Source organism: Camelina sativa, chromosome 10 (genome assembly GCF_000633955.1).
Source record: "Camelina sativa cultivar DH55 chromosome 10, Cs, whole genome shotgun sequence".
Classification (NCBI taxonomy): Eukaryota; Viridiplantae; Streptophyta; class Magnoliopsida; order Brassicales; family Brassicaceae; genus Camelina; species Camelina sativa.
Window position 1 is genome coordinate 17,169,476 of NC_025694.1, and position 15,447 is coordinate 17,184,922.

The 15,447-nt window shown below is 37.1% G+C and overlaps 3 protein-coding genes and 1 long non-coding RNA gene across 8 annotated transcripts; 2 read left to right on the forward strand and 2 right to left on the reverse strand.

Moving 5' to 3' along the window:
• LOC104719176 lies at positions 862 to 2,552 on the forward strand. 2 transcript variants are annotated; one of them, XR_756538.2, is made up of 5 exons: positions 862 to 1,185; positions 1,268 to 1,367; positions 1,932 to 2,047; positions 2,196 to 2,326; positions 2,420 to 2,552. It is a non-coding gene; the product is annotated as an uncharacterized LOC104719176 (long non-coding RNA). The 2 variants fall into 2 exon arrangements; XR_756537.2 differs by having other exon boundaries at positions 863 to 1,185; positions 2,196 to 2,552.
• On the forward strand, positions 4,485 to 10,277 carry LOC109124593 (auxilin-related protein 2-like). 2 transcript variants are annotated; one of them, XM_010437037.2, is made up of 8 exons: positions 4,485 to 5,991; positions 6,999 to 8,442; positions 8,534 to 8,678; positions 8,771 to 8,865; positions 8,964 to 9,029; positions 9,309 to 9,398; positions 9,507 to 9,683; positions 9,883 to 10,277. In XM_010437037.2, exons 1-8 carry the CDS (start codon positions 5,372 to 5,374, stop codon positions 9,919 to 9,921), a joined length of 2,676 nt encoding a protein of 891 aa, XP_010435339.1. In that variant the 5' UTR covers positions 4,485 to 5,371; the 3' UTR covers positions 9,922 to 10,277. The 2 variants fall into 2 exon arrangements, with proteins under 2 accessions (XP_010435339.1, XP_010435338.1); XM_010437036.2 differs by having other exon boundaries at positions 4,497 to 5,991; positions 8,765 to 8,865.
• LOC104719178 (GPN-loop GTPase 3) lies at positions 10,559 to 12,919 on the reverse strand. 3 transcript variants are annotated; one of them, XM_010437040.2, is made up of 11 exons: positions 12,862 to 12,903; positions 12,586 to 12,672; positions 12,437 to 12,495; positions 12,222 to 12,330; positions 12,050 to 12,131; positions 11,797 to 11,882; positions 11,527 to 11,630; positions 11,305 to 11,435; positions 11,128 to 11,221; positions 10,980 to 11,035; positions 10,559 to 10,865 (listed from the first exon to the last, which is right to left on the reverse strand). In XM_010437040.2, the coding sequence occupies exons 3-11, from the start codon at positions 12,479 to 12,481 to the stop codon at positions 10,754 to 10,756; spliced, it is 819 nt and encodes a 272-aa protein (XP_010435342.1). In that variant the 5' UTR covers positions 12,482 to 12,495; positions 12,586 to 12,672; positions 12,862 to 12,903; the 3' UTR covers positions 10,559 to 10,753. The 3 variants fall into 3 exon arrangements, with proteins under 3 accessions (XP_010435342.1, XP_010435340.1, XP_010435341.1); XM_010437038.2 differs by having other exon boundaries at positions 12,437 to 12,672; positions 12,862 to 12,919; XM_010437039.2 differs by lacking the exon at positions 12,586 to 12,672 and having other exon boundaries at positions 12,862 to 12,897.
• On the reverse strand, positions 13,237 to 14,573 carry LOC104719180 (40S ribosomal protein S13-2). Its single transcript, XM_010437041.2, has 5 exons — positions 14,459 to 14,573; positions 14,291 to 14,363; positions 13,829 to 13,967; positions 13,540 to 13,726; positions 13,237 to 13,445 (listed from the first exon to the last, which is right to left on the reverse strand). The coding sequence occupies exons 1-5, from the start codon at positions 14,479 to 14,481 to the stop codon at positions 13,412 to 13,414; spliced, it is 456 nt and encodes a 151-aa protein (XP_010435343.1). The 5' UTR covers positions 14,482 to 14,573; the 3' UTR covers positions 13,237 to 13,411.

The following is a 15,447-nucleotide window of genomic DNA, read 5'->3' on the forward strand; positions in this document are numbered from 1 at the left end:
AAAAACAAGGGTGTCAAAAAATTAGTATTAGTTTTAATGTTATTAAAAAATACAGACACTCAAATGGGTATGTGCTCTTAAACTTGCTAAATAAGAGACAACTAGGTACCAACCCGTACTATGTGCAGGATAAATCGATTTAAATAAAATATTATGAATAAAATTATTATTTGAGATTTAAGATTTTTTTTGTATAAAATAAAATATGTAAGTAAATTTCTTTTTCGTTTATTCAAATTTGCGATTATTTTTTGTAAAATAGTATTCACCCGTGAAATATTTGAACTTGAAAAAGAATTGTAAGCTGGTGTAAAAAGTTTTGATGTCTTTTTGTGTCTCTAAAAATCAATTTCACATATTTTATGTTTCACATTATTATCAATATCACTATATCATTAAATGGATAAAACAATATTTTTAAACTAATAGATTTAATTAAACTAATCCTAAGTTTAAAAATGCAATGAGAAAAATGATAAAAGTGATAAATAAATGAATAGTTTTTTTCTTGTGAAGTGTAATTTACTTTTAATAAGTAAATGGGTTATAAAAAATAATAATTAAATACATTTTTAGATTTAATAGTTGATTAAATTTCTCATTTTTAAATATTAATAAAAAACATTGGCTCATAATATTACAGTAGCATATTTATGTAAATAACAATGAAAAGTAAAGACATTTATTAGAAATGTATAGGAGCTCTTTAAGCGCGATACGTCAGTTTTTTTGTGAGAATGCTTCTTTATTAATATACAGAGAATTCTTATTCTTTTCATCAATTATAATTTATTTTTAATCACATTTGCAATACTAAATCCCCTGTTGAAGATGCTCTTAGGTTATTTGTTTTAACAGAGGTTTTAGTGGAGAAGAAGAAAAAAAAAATCAGATAAAGCAAAAAAAATATAAGATAGCTCTAATTTAGTATACTCGTTTATGGAATAAGAACCCATATGTGTCACCTAGAATTCTTTTTTTTCGCGGACGACTTTCTTTCCTCGCTCTCTTTCTCTCTCGATCGAAGTCCAGAATTGACAAAGGAATGAGAAGGAATCAAAAGCTATGGAATCAGAGGAGATCCGAAGCGGAGGAGATTGTATTCCTCTGGCAAGATTCCGATGGATTCGCAGCAACCATTGCTGATTCTCCAAACCCTAGCCCTCATTCTCCTCTTCGCAAACTGTAATCGAGATTCTTCCCTTGATCTCGATTTTTTCTTTTCCGCCTCAATGCTCTATTTTAACACTTGTAATCTCTTGCGCAGAGAAGAACAGGTCCAGCTTCCTTTGGATAAGTATGGCGTCCGAGATGATGTCGGAACCGGCGGCAATATCGTTCACTTCCTCTAAGCAACTATGGTTTCAGTAGGAATTTAGCGGCTTTCTCATAGATATCAGTGTTTTCTAGTTTAATTTGAGTTCTAATTTCTTCTATTCGATATTACATGGTGGAGCTGCTCTATTATACGGAACCTGTTTTGTTTGTCCTTAGAACTGAAATTTTTTTTCGTGTTACACTAGTTTAGCTGAAGAGTAGTGGTGCCCTGGCCTTAAGAGTGTTGATTCTTGTTAGACATGAAACTATTAACGGGATAAGTGATATGATGGTTGATTCTTTTGGATTTGAAACTGTTACTGGGATTTGTGTTCATTTCTCCCTTCACGAGTTGATTGCTTCTTCGATTGTATTACACTAAACTAAAGCTAGAGCCTTATGAGATGCTTAGGTCATGGTGGAGTACATCACATATCATACAATCCAATTATATTTACATATTGGGCTTAATTATATCTAAGTTTACATGGTGGAGTACGATCAATTATATTTAAGTTTACCTTGTTTTTTGTTTTTGTCATATTGGGTATTGGAAAGTTGATTTTAAAAGTTTATTCCTAGTTCTGAATTCTTGTTGCTGTATTTCATGGCAGTTGCTATGCTAAAACATCCTCGTCCATCCTCAAACTCCCGTGGAATGATGGATTATCAAAGTGCTGATCATGAGCAACTTATGAAACGTTTACGGTCTGGACCAACTGGTGATGAGGTGATTTTTTTTTCTTATGGTTGATAATTTCCTTCATTATTATCAGTTCTTCCTATTAATTCATCTGGACCAATTTTGGCTATCAGATTTTCATATTAATTCATTATTATCAGAGGACTAAATATAAGTTTGCATCTTCCTTGTACAGACTAACAGGGTTGAGCACTTGAGCTTTTCTTGTGGCGGCATCTAAGCTTAAGTTCAATAACAGATCCCTCGAAGCAAATAACAGCAAAGCTAGTCTTCATTACGTTCAAGTTGGTGCAGAAAGTGATACCAGTAGGTTATTTGCTTCGCCTTCTCATGCAATCTCCATACGCAGAGTGAGTTTATATCTGCTTAATGTTTGGATTTATTTTGTGGTCATTGTAGGTGAAAGCTAAGACTGATTTTGGAGTTGTCATGTTTGATGAGAGTCATATAATTCTAAAACTTTAGTTTGGTTTTTTATATCTTCTCATCTAATTTTGTAAACATATATCTCAAATGCAATAATTTCATATTCTAGTTTAAATTTTTTTATTTTCAAAAAAAAAATTCAAATTAAGAGACTCAAAATTAAAACCCACACCCACCATTGGAGGGGAAAATTTTAATTAAGATTCCTAAAGTTCTTATTCTACTAAAAGTACATTATATATTAATTATAAATTTTAAGAGGTCCAAAAATATAACCCCCATTGAGGTTGCCCTTAAGGTCCTTAATTAAAATTTCTTGTGTCGTCTGATTCTGATTTTCCATTAAAATCATTAAACACCTAAATGGTCTTTCCATTTTAGGTTGTTATGACATCTTCAGGTTTCATTCCGGTTCCACTAATCATATTCTCACAGACTGCAACAATGAAATGAACATGGTTGTAGAAAAAAAAATTATTTAGTTGTGTTAGGAAAACTCTAGCTTCTAGAAGAATCTGATGCGAGAAACTTACCTCAACACTAGTAGGCTTAATTTCACCAATAGCTATCGCATCGCCAAAACAGCAGCTGAACCACCAATACATACGATCAACAACCACTAAAATAACAAGAAACTAAGACACAATACATATGAGTAATGATATGGTGCTTACCTGTCAAAGGTCAATCCTTATCCGACAAGAGCAAGTTTGGTCTTAGCAGAGCCACTTGAAGGTTTATAAACAAGATGGATGAAATTAGGGGGATTAGTAGACGCAGCAACAACAACAAGATAAAGCCATCTTCAACTCTTTCCATTGCTCTTCGTTCAAGCTCAGGGCTAGTTCCAAATCCAATGATATCAACAGATTTCAAACAATATTTCGGGTTTTTGGGTTTAGAAACATAAGACGCCGGCCCTGACCTAAAGCTCGTAAAACAAGGGCTTTAGGCGCCAAGTTATATTAATGATTCAAGGGGCATCATTTTCGAAAACGCTGCGGTAGTATAGTGGCTTTATGCCTTCATAACTCTCCTTCAGTGTCATGAGTTGGAACCTAGGGTTAGCCAATTTTGTAACATTTTTTCTCTAGTGTTTGTAAAAAAAGTTTTTTTGGCTTTAGGCAGCAACTTTAGTCGGGCCGGCTAACACCCCATTCAAATATTTTTAGATTTTGGGTCGGGTTCGGCTAAACATCCATTAGGTTTAGATATTTTCGGGTTTCATCCAAAGCCTCAAATTATATTTCGGGTTATGATCGGATTTGTAATTTTTTTAATCCAATCTAAAGTAAAGAAGCTCGAAATCAATCCGAATTCAAAAAAAATGAAATCAATCCAAATTCATTAAAAATGATTAAAATCACATTAAAAAAACCAAAGTTATCAAACCAAATTGAAATGCATGAAAAGAAAAAGACAATTCTAAATAACAAAATACCAAGTTTACAAGCCGATAATTTTTTACTTCTTAAAACATCAAATGGAATCAAATTCAAAGTTAGAACTATATAATCTATCTAAATTAACATATGAAATTGACATATTTAAAAATGAAAACTAATTTATATTGTAAGTTGTAATAGTAATTATACAATTACTTCTGAAACTTGTAAATTATATATAATTTTGGATAGTTTAGAGTATTTGTTCGGGTGTTCGAATATACCCAATCGGTTCAGATACCCGTTTCATTTACTAAAAATATCCAATTGAATATTTTTAAAGTTTGGATTCGAATTCAGATCGAATATTTTTAATCGGGTTCAGGTTAAATTTATAGGTTTGGATATTTTGCCCAACCCAATCCAAGAAATTAATTACGAAATGACATTATTAAAAAGTTTTTTTTCGAAAATGACATCCTCACCCAAATTTCCTTTATAAAAATGTCATTTTCGATTATATTTTGATCAATAATGTCTTTTGAGACATCATTCAATATTTTAAGTTGTTTTGCCCTGATCCCTACAGAAAAGGAGGTCGAAAGCAAAATCCAAAATTTTGGGGAGAGCCATGTAACTTTTAGGATTATGGGTACCAAATTTGTAGTCTCTGAAAATATAGGACCGATCTATCAATTGAAGAAGAGACTGGGGGAACATGTACAAACAAGTTGGGAAAACGAAGGAAAAAACAAAATCTCTCCAAGTGAAGGAGACAAACGCCGAGAATGAAAATCAGAGGTTCAAAAGATCATCAACTGCTCGATTTCCTTGCAAGAAAGGATAAATCCTTCATACCATATTGGTGTCGTAATCGGCTTAGGATGAAGGTCCTTTTTCTTTGTTCGTGCATCGGGATGATTGGAAACTTGATGGCTGGTGAAGACAGATTCAGGAGAGCGTGTTTTGCTACTGGGTCTAAAACCTCTTGCCTTGTCATCGGTTCCGGCGATTCAACCTTGTTGGTTTTTGGATCTCTATTTATTCACGTCCGGAGAATTCTGCAAAAGGAGTTAAGGTGGTGATTCCGAAGAGTAGCTGATTTCAGAGAATCCATTCTGGATTCGATCGACGGTCAGCCATGGTGGTGATGGCGGTGACGAGTCCAAAACGAGTCAAGACTGAGTTGGTGACGAGTCCTAGACGAGTCGAGGATGAGTTGGTGACGAGTTGATTGCATCTTCCACCTCCCAACTTGCGCGACAGGCCTAACCGATTCTCTTTGTAATTTATGTTGTTGGACCATTGATGGGCTTTTTATGTTGTTGGACTTCTGTTTCACCAGTGTATCTTTGCCCAGTTTGGGGTTTTAATGAAATATGATTGTCGATAAAAAAAAAGAAAATAAAAAAAAAGGGAGCTCTTTTGAAATCAAATGCTTTGATCCGAATTCGTTAATGGCGACTCAGATCTGAGGATAATCTCGTCTTCATTTCTGGTTCGATTATTGGAGGTAAAGAGAAGAAATTGAAGAACCCAAATGGATGATTTCACAGGATTGTTAGCGAGAGACTTCGGATTGAAACCACAGGGCAAATCAGCTCCGATGGCTCCTCAATCGAACTCTTCTGCCGCTGATTTCAACAGTTTCGCTTCTTCCTACAGCTTCGCCAACGCCGCCGGGAAAAAGTCCGATCCTTCGCCGGTGTTTGACGATCTTGGCCGCGATGGTGATGATCTTCTCTTCAAAGATGTGTTTAGCGGTCCAACACCAAAGTACGGATCCTCTTCTGGTGATTCTCGTTCTCCATCTGCACCGGCCTTTGACTATGATGCTATGTTTAAGGAACCCAAATCCAAATCAGCGTCCGTGCCGGTCTATGACAAGCCTGTCTACGATGATGAGGATGTGTTTGAGTCTATTCCTGAGCTCCAAATCCCTTCCACTTCTTCCCACTCAGCTAGGTTTGAGAACGTTTTCTCTTCCATCTCCACCTCACCTGCAAAGCACAGGAAACAGAACAGTTCTCCCTTCGATGATCTCATGGGCACCAATTTGGGGAAAACTGAGACAGACAGTGACCGAGAGAACAAGGGTAGCTCCGTTTTTGATGATTTGATTCCCGGCTTTGGTCGCACTAGCTCCCCTCCACCTAAACGGTAATATTCTCTCTTCTTCATCTCTTGTTACTAGTTAGGGTCACTGCCCTTCTAATTTGGGAACTTGCTTGCGTTAAATGGCTCAATGGTATAGAGCTTGTAGCATGAACTGTATTGGTTCGTAATGGAGAACTGTTTTCTTATATGTGTACTCTCTGAACCTTAAAGCAAAGCTCTTGTATGTAGAGCTGTTTGATTCCCGGGTTTGGTCCTCCTTCGAAACAGTTATATTTACCCTTCTTCTTCATCTGTGGTTACTGGTTAGGATCATGGCTCTTAAGATTTGGGTCGCATGAACTGTATGGTGCTTATGATAGCTGTTAACTTGCATAAAAGGTTCTCTTATGTGTACTCTCTGAACTTAAGAGAGAAATCTCAGAAAGTTTCAACCTTTTACTTGTCTTTCATATGCGTAATTTCATTTTGATCTGTGCCTAGGGTCACTGCTCTTCAAATTTGTTTCCTTTAGAGCTGACTTGAGAGCAAATAGCTTAGAGCAATAACACTTACATAGTGAAATGTAGCATGAACGATATTAGTATTTATGGAGAAGCTGTTAGTTTGTATTCTCCCATTCTTTCCTTCGAAACAGTTATATTTACCCTCCTTCGAAACAGTCATATTTACTCTTCGTCTTCATCTGTGGTTCCTGGTTAGGGTCATGGCTCTTCATATTTGTATATAGCGCTTATGGATAGTTGTATTTGCCCTCCTTCGAAACAGTCATATTTGATCTGTGTCTAGCTTCATTGCTACAAATTTGTTTTTACTAGAGATGACTTGAGAGCCACCACACTTACATAATGAAATATAGCTTAGCGCTTATGGAGAGCTGTTTGATTGCTTAGAAGCATCTCTTATGTGTACTCTCTGAAACTTACTGAAAAAATCTCCCAAAGTTTGAACGTTTTGTTTGTTATTCATATGCAAAGTTTCAGCTTGATTTTTTGTTTTGGTATAGGCATAGCTTTCTATCATTTAAATTATGCTCTACTTCTTTTTCACAGGTCTACTTCAGACACCAGTCAACCCCAGCAACCTGCGTATCAGCCTTCCAAAACATCTTCCAAACTTGTGGAAGAAGACCCATTTGTAGTCTTGGAGGAGTCTGCGTCAACCCCTAGAGAACCTCCCATGGGAGGGTTCACTGATCCATTAGAGGAAATTGGTAAATTCAATAGCTCCAGCAGCAGAAAAACTGATCATGCAGGAGTATTTGTTGAAGTTGACCCCCTCGATAGTCTTGGAAAATCAGGCCCAGATATGAATAGTAGAAGCCAGAGTCATTTAAAACAACCAGGAAACATCAGTGGCTCCCAGTCACCTGTAGAAAGTTCTAGGAGTTACCATTCTAAGAAAGCTTCATTTGACGATGTTTTAGAGCCACAAAATACGAGTGCTCCACCACCTACCAGTACAGAAGGAAGTTTTGAGTCATCTGATGATGTGTGGCTTACTGTATCTGAGATCCCTCTCTTTACGGAACCTACTAGTGCTCCGCCACCTGCGAGACCTCCACCACCAAGACCTACACGTCCTGTAAAAAAGAAGGTCAACGAGCCTTCTATATCGAGCTCCACTAACCACCACTCTTATGTTCCTAGCTCAGCTAGAGCTTCTGTAAATAGCCCAACAGCATCTCAAATGGATGAACTTGATGATTTTTCTATGGGCAGAAAGCAGACCGCTGCAAATGGACACCCTGAACCTACCTCTGGTGAAGATTCTGATGTTTTCTCTGATGCTGTTGCATCAGCTGCTGCCATGAAGGATGCCATGGATAGAGCAGAAGCGAAGTTTAGACATGCTAAGGAAAGGAGAGAGAAAGAAAATTTGAAGGCAAGTAGAAGCAGAGAAGGAGATCACATGGAGAATCATGATTCTCGGGAAAGGGAACTTAGAGAAAAGCAAGTGAGATTGGAGCGTGAAAGGGCAGAGAGGGAGGCAGAGATGGAAAAAGCCCAGGAGAAGGAGAGAGAGGATAGAGAAAGAGAGCAGAAAAGAATTGAGAGAGAAAGGGAAAGACTATTGGCAAGGCAAGCCGTAGAGAGGGCTACAAGGGAAGCACGTGAAAGAGCAGCCGCTGAAGCTCATGCCAAAGTTCAGAGAGCTGCTGTTGGGAAGGCTTCGGATGCCCGAGAGCGTGCAGAAAGAGCAGCAGTTCAAAGAGCCCATGCTGAAGCACGTGAAAGGGCAGCTGTAGGGGCACGAGAAAAGGCTGAGAAAGCTGCAGCAGAAGCTAGAGAAAGGGCGAATGCTGAAGCGCGGGAGAAGGAAGCAAGGGTTAGGGCAGAACGAGCTGCTGTGGAAAGGGCAGCTGCTGAGGCACGTGGAAGGGCAGCTGCCCAAGCTAAAGCTAAGCAGCAGCAAGAAAATAACAGTGATCTTGACTCCTTCTTTAACTCGGTTTCTAGACCAAACAGTGCTCCACAACAGAGAACCAACCCTTTGGTGAGATGGGATTATCTACTTCTGTTCTGATTCAAGTCCTTTACAGCCTACTGGTGAGTTGACTCCTCCTATAACTCTTGTTGTGTTTCAGGATCCTTTCCAGGATTCATGGAACAAAGGAGGATCTTTCGAATCTAGCAGGCCATCTTCGCAAGTGTCTTCTAGAGCAACAGAGAACTTGAGAAAGACCTCTTCAACAACAAACATTGTTGATGATCTCAGTTCAATATTTGGAGGTACTGCAATCTCTGAGGTTTATCCATAATAATATGTTCATGTCTGTTAACTTGGTCACACTGAAACCCCCCTGTGTTGTATATAGCTCCAGCTTCCCAGTCTGGTGGTTTTCAAGATGTGGATGGAGAAACTGAAGAGAGACGACGTGCCAGGCTGGAACGCCACCAGAGGACACAGGAGCGGGCTGTATGTATCATTAGAGTTTTTCTTTGATGGGTTTTGTATCTGACAATGACACAAGATTCGCCAGCATATTTTATAACATGAATCCTTTTCTCTATCAGGCGAAAGCACTTGCTGAAAAAAATGAACGTGATCTTCAAGTACAAAGAGAACAAGTTGAGAAAGATGTAAGTTTCCTTATCACGTGATTCAGATTGAAATATTACATGTGGTTTCTTCCTTTTCCCTCCTCTGTTGTGCACATCTCAGACCATGTTGCTTTGTTGAGAGAGTTAAGTCTGGGACCTCTTGCAGCCATTAGCATAAGAAATTGCGCCACCTTAGGGAACTGTCTCAACTATTATCACCCGTCTCATTGTTTTTTTTTATACACCGTACTTTATCCTGGATTGTAGAGGATCTGTAATTTTCTTTTGTTCAATCATCATGCGTATCCTGGATTTCAGAGGATTGGGGTGACCCTGGATGTTGAGATAAAACGTTGGGGTGCGGGGAAGGAGGGAAACTTGCGTGCTTTGCTTTCGACATTACAATATGTAAGTTGTATTGTCCGTTTTCTTTATTATTTGCACCTCTGGTGTTCATTTGTACCTCTGATGTTATGAGTTCACAATCTATTCTGATGTTGTTATGTAAATGAGCAGGTTCTTTGGCCAGAATGCGGATGGCAGCCTGTTTCATTGACCGATTTAATTACCGGTGCATCTGTCAAGAAAGTTTACAGGAAGGCCACTCTCTGTATACACCCTGACAAAGTTCAACAAAAAGGTGCCAATCTCCAGCAGAAATACATTGCCGAGAAAGTTTTTGACATGCTCAAGGTAAGTGAATTCACCATCTTTCTGGAACTAAATCCAATAATCCATCACTGCTACTTCAGATGCCACCAGCTACCACCAACAAAAGACCTTACGTTAACGAATTACCCAATTAGATTGCTTCTCATTGATAAGTATAAATCACAGATTTGTACAAATCTACATTTGCTAGCTTCATCTCTTTTGTTATGGCAATAAACAGGAAGCATGGAACAAGTTTAACTCAGAAGAACTCTTCTAAAAAAACATGGGGTTATGTTTTGAGAGTGTTGTCTATGTGTCGCCCATACAATGAAGCATGTGGCACTTGTTAAGTATCCAAAAATGGTGCCCAAGTTCGAGCCAGATAGTTGTCAATAGAGTATGTATCTCCAGGATTGATTACCCCATCACTGCATCATTATAGACATTGCAGCAATTGGGCATTCAGTTTTTGTTGTTAATTTTTCCTCGTCATTATCCTTCTTGTGTCCCGTCCTTTAAGAGTACGATGTCAAATGTATTGATGTTGATTATTGTATCAAAACACAATACTTGAGAGCTGTGTATTGTGTTTCCAAACTATTTATATATATGCATATACATGAATATTTTTTATAGAGGCATGGAGGTGAGTGACACAGATGATACTGATTTTTCATATGTTGGACTGCATGGAATGGATGGCATGGTTGATTGTTGAACATAAAACTGTTAAAAAGGGTGATTATATGTCATAAGAACTTGAATGACCGGTTAGGTGTTCTATGTTTTTGTTCTGGTTTGAGACAAGCATTACGGTTTTACTGGAACTCACTCTCTTTAGATTATGTGCGTGAGAATTGTAGGCTTTCCTCAAAAATGTTAGCGCAAGTACGAAGATAGTGAACTCGGCTAAGTTTGTTACACTATATGACCTTAGCCCGACCAATCCTGGCATTAAGGCTCCAACTGGATTTAAAATGCAACTGAATTGATACAGTTTGATTTGAGAATTTTGAAAGTCTCTCACAAACTCATTGGTCTCTGACAAGAACAATGAGACCAAGATTGTTTACAATTTCAAGCCAAAAGTCGTAGAAACCGAAGACAACTTATGAATCAGGACCATCGTCACCAAAATCTTCATCCTCATCTTTGATCTTCACATCAGCGTCTTCTCCAAACTGAATACAAACGTCGATTTGCGAAAGAACATACTGAATGCTGCCCATAGAAAGCAATGGTGATATTAATTTTGATTGGACAAAGTTTTTTTTTTTTTGATCAAACGATTGGACAAAGTTAATTAGAAGCACGAACTGAGAGGAAATAGTTTACCTCCTCTCTTTCCTCAAGTTAAGGGGTATGAAATTCACCATCCCATACTCTCCCACCTAGTAACCACAACCCAAAAATGCAATCAAGAAATCTAATTACTTGTTTTTATAGTCAACATTAACAGCAAGAATCCAATCATATACGATACCATCTCAATCAAGGCTTTGTTCAGTTTTGCAAATTGAGGACCCATCCTTTTGTTTAACTCTGCTAGCAATGTGCGAGGCTCCGGATTCAAGTAGCTAAAGTCATGAAAAACCCGAAGAGGAAATTAGAATATCGAAACTGCAACAAAGAAAGCAACGGGAAGGATATGAACACATACTCATCAATGTTGCTTTTATCCTGCAAGAGGTCCATTTTGGAGAGGATGTTGACATGTGGTAATTCAAGCTGGATCATTGCAGCGAGAGATGACATGCAACCACTGATAAACTTGGTTACATCTGTTATGAACTGATCCAACAAAATTTATCTCTTGTCAACACAAAATGGTTCACTATAATGAGAGCAAGTAGTAGAGGGGAAATAAAACTTATATAGACACCTGTGAATCAAGCAGATAAACAACACAGACGTTGAAGTTCTTCTGCTTCAAATGCTCCACAAAGTTCTTGAGCACAGGAACATGTGTAAACAGCTCAATCTGACCTGTATTAACAGGACAAAATTTCAAAGAATTTAGAGATAAAACACATATGGGATGCTTCTTATTCAACTTCTATGCACTATTGGTACGCCAACACCAAACAAACGGCTTAAAGAAACTACATACATTAACATAGATCAGAGATAAATTCACTGATCATGTATGTACCTGGACAATCAAAGATAAGGTAATCGTCGTCCCTGTAGTTCTCCAATTCTTCATCTACCCAATCATGCAAGCTACCCTCAAGGTATCTACAGATTGTAAGTTAAGGCTCTTCCACTGTGAGAGAATACAACACCCAAAACATATCATGTACCGACTCTTTGTTTTCACATATGAAAAGCTAACAATTTTTCAAGACCCGATTGTGCAAAACCAGTTAAATTCTCAAGTTGTCAATGTTACAAGTAAAGGATACTCCATGCAATACATGAGGGCGCCATTAGGACCAAGCTTTAGCTCCTCCATGACATCTTCCAAAGAAACAAGTTCTCTGATATCTGCATTCAATGAAACCAAGAAAGTGAGAAGCCACTCAAAACTGCCCCCCAAGGAAGGGAATTCAAAAAGAGGAAACTTCACTGACTCACCCATAGCCACAGGATAATTGAAGATTTCCGCAGCAGGATCAAGGTTAACAACATTCATTGTTCGACCGATAGTTTCGCAATGTTCATACAAAGAGGAGCAATAAGTTGACTGAATCGATCCAAAACACAGAACAAAAACAATTCAGTCAAATCTAAGCGGCGATGAAACTAGTTTACAGAACTAACTTGGCATAGACAAATAATAATATAAAAACCTTTCCACTGCCTGCTGGACCGATGACAAGCTGAGCGTAACCCATTGTAGCGAGCAAACCTCCACAAAAAAACACTCTTTCAAATTGAACAAATAGAGTGAAAAATTCTAAAAGATGCAAAGATTGCAACAGTTATATAAGCAATGCACCAGACAGCTAAACCAAACAACACTCTCAAAACGTCGCAGGAACCCATAAACCAGAAGAAGCGAGAAGCAATAGACACATTTCAATACCTGAAACAAGGCAAAAAGATCAAAACTTTAACTCCCATATAAACTTTAACCCAAAACGAATTGATGAAATAGATAACCTAAAAAAACGAATTTTAGAGGGAAATTGAAGAAACTAAAAGCAGCCCACATAATTTTTGCGAGATTGAAACGAAACCCAGAAAGGTGCAAAGATGATTTATGTTACTTCACCTTTGACGCGTCTTCGTTTTTTCTTTTGCTCTCGATTCTCAAAACCTAAACCACAAGCAAAAAAAGAAGAGAAGTTTCAAGAGCTTCACTTTTTTTTTTGGTTTGTTGCGTTTTAGTGACCTTTTTTAGGGTTCTTAATGGGTTTTATTTTTTTTGAGATATATTTTTTTGACCAAAAATATATTATCAAATAGGACTTTTATTTATTATTATTATTTTAATTCTTTGAAATAGTAAAATGATTTTGAGTATTATTTGACCACACAAAATCAAAGCAACGTCTCCACAACGTGTCTCACGTGGATAAATAAAGGCCTACTTGTTATTCATTTTTCCATTTGCTAAAATAAATTTATCTTTCACAATCCATGCTGCTATTAAACACAAAAATGTGTGAGAAGCTTTTTAATTAATGAAGTTTGTTTTCTGCGTACAAAAAAAAACAATTCCAAATCTCATTGTAAGTAACTTGAACAAAGTTGGAAATAAAGATCCAAATGAAAATGGTTGTTCTTCAAGGACCTAAACAAATGCTATGGTATTGCGCTTCTTAAGCCACAAGTGTGCTTGCGGTAGTAGACTCGCTGCAAAGGCAAGAACAAGAAATAGGATCAATATTCAAAAGTAATATGATCAATCATCGAGATCTTTAAGAAAACTCTTTGTAAAAGTACTTACTACTTCCAGACGGGAGGGAGCTTCTTGGTCTTCTTGTAATAACGAGCAAGACGGTGGATTCTGCTCTCTACAAGAATCAGTCTAAACTTAGAATCCTTATCTTTCCTGTTCCTCTCAAGATGCTTGCGGATAGCAACTGCTTTCTTGATAAGGTGATACAGATCCTCAGGAATTTCGGGGGCAAGACCTTAAATCAAACTTACAAGAACTCTTTTAGTTTTAATCTGTAGGAAACAGACACTAAAGAAGACTCCAAACAAAATGATAAAAAAAAAAAAAAAAAGGTTACCATGAGCTTTGAGGATTCTAAGAATCTTGCTTCCGGTAACACTTTTCACTTGTGGGATTCCGTGAGAGTCACGAAGAATGACACCGATCTGAGATGGTGTCAAACCTTTCTTTGCAAACTTACAAATGGAATCATCAACCTATATGGTTCCATCAACACAAACATCAAATACATTACTCTTACAGCCGCATCATGTCACTGAGAGACCAGCACCAACAGATTAAATCAATACATCAACACAAACATCATGATCAATTAGACTTAACATGTTACTCCCAAAACCATATCAAGTAACATCACAAGGAGAGAGACAAGCAAACACATGAAATCTCCAAGATTACAATACTTTGTTCTCATATACTAAATGAAAATGATTCTCAACTCGTCACCTAAACTATGATTAAGGCCTATGCTCGTTGCCAAACAAATCTAAATCTAAATCTAAATAAGAATCTTGCTTACATCTTGAGATGTTATCTTGACCCAAGCGGGTGGTGGACGCTTATACGGCAAAGCAGATGCTGAGATACCCTTACTACAGAGCACAAAAACAGATACGGAGTTATTAGAGAACTTAGTTGTAATTCAAAATTCCCAATCAGATAGGAAGAAGAAGAAGAAGAAACGAACCCTCTACTGTGCATACGACCCATGGCGGCGACGGTGAACGGAGCTTCTCTTCTCTGAGATCCTTCTTCCTCCGGCTAAGACTGCGCTTTAGAAAAACCAAAACCCTAATATGCTTTCTTCTATGTATTGTTTTTAGTTCCAAAAACCCTTTTAGGCCTTTTTTATAGGCCCATTATAAGACAAAAAGCCTGAAATAAACGGAGAATTAGATGACGTCGTTTCAGGCTCTTTTAAGTTTTAGTAAATGTTGGGTTTACTTATATTTATTTTTTGTTCTTTGATCCAATATCTAATTGTTTACTAGATTTATAGATTGAGTTTTTACATTTGAAGAAGAGTTTCTACGGTCCAGATGTTGTAAGTGTATGTGTTTTGATATAAAAATATAAAATTATTGTCATAATTCTTTCTTTAACGATGATTGTTTCTATCCAATTTAGCACATAATAATTCAAAAATTAAAATCTTTAAATCTTTCATTTTAAAAGAAAAACATGTTTTACTAGTCCGGATTCATATTCCATATCGCAGAGAAAATGAAAGAAAAAAACAAAGACATGCGAATCTGGGTGTATTTTAAACTAGGGCTGGGCATTCCGGTAATCCGTTCGGGTTCAGGTATTATCCATTTGGATTCAGGTAAACGGGTTTAGAAAAATAGAACCATTGGGTATTTTTAGATATATGGGTTCAGTTTGGTTTGGGTACTATCGGGTTCGGGTCGGTTTGGATTACAAATTTTAGAACCCGATTAGTATCCGAACTACCGGGTACCCGAAAAAATATAATTAAATTTAAATAAATTTAGTTAAATTTTGACTTACATGACAAAATATTTTAGATATTTTGATTATTTTTTATATTTAGGTATAAAACTAAATGAAATATTCAAAATTATAATTATAATTTTGGAGTAATTGCATTATATTAATGATAAATATTATAAATATGTTTATATGTTCGGGTTTAATGGGTACCCAAACGGGTAC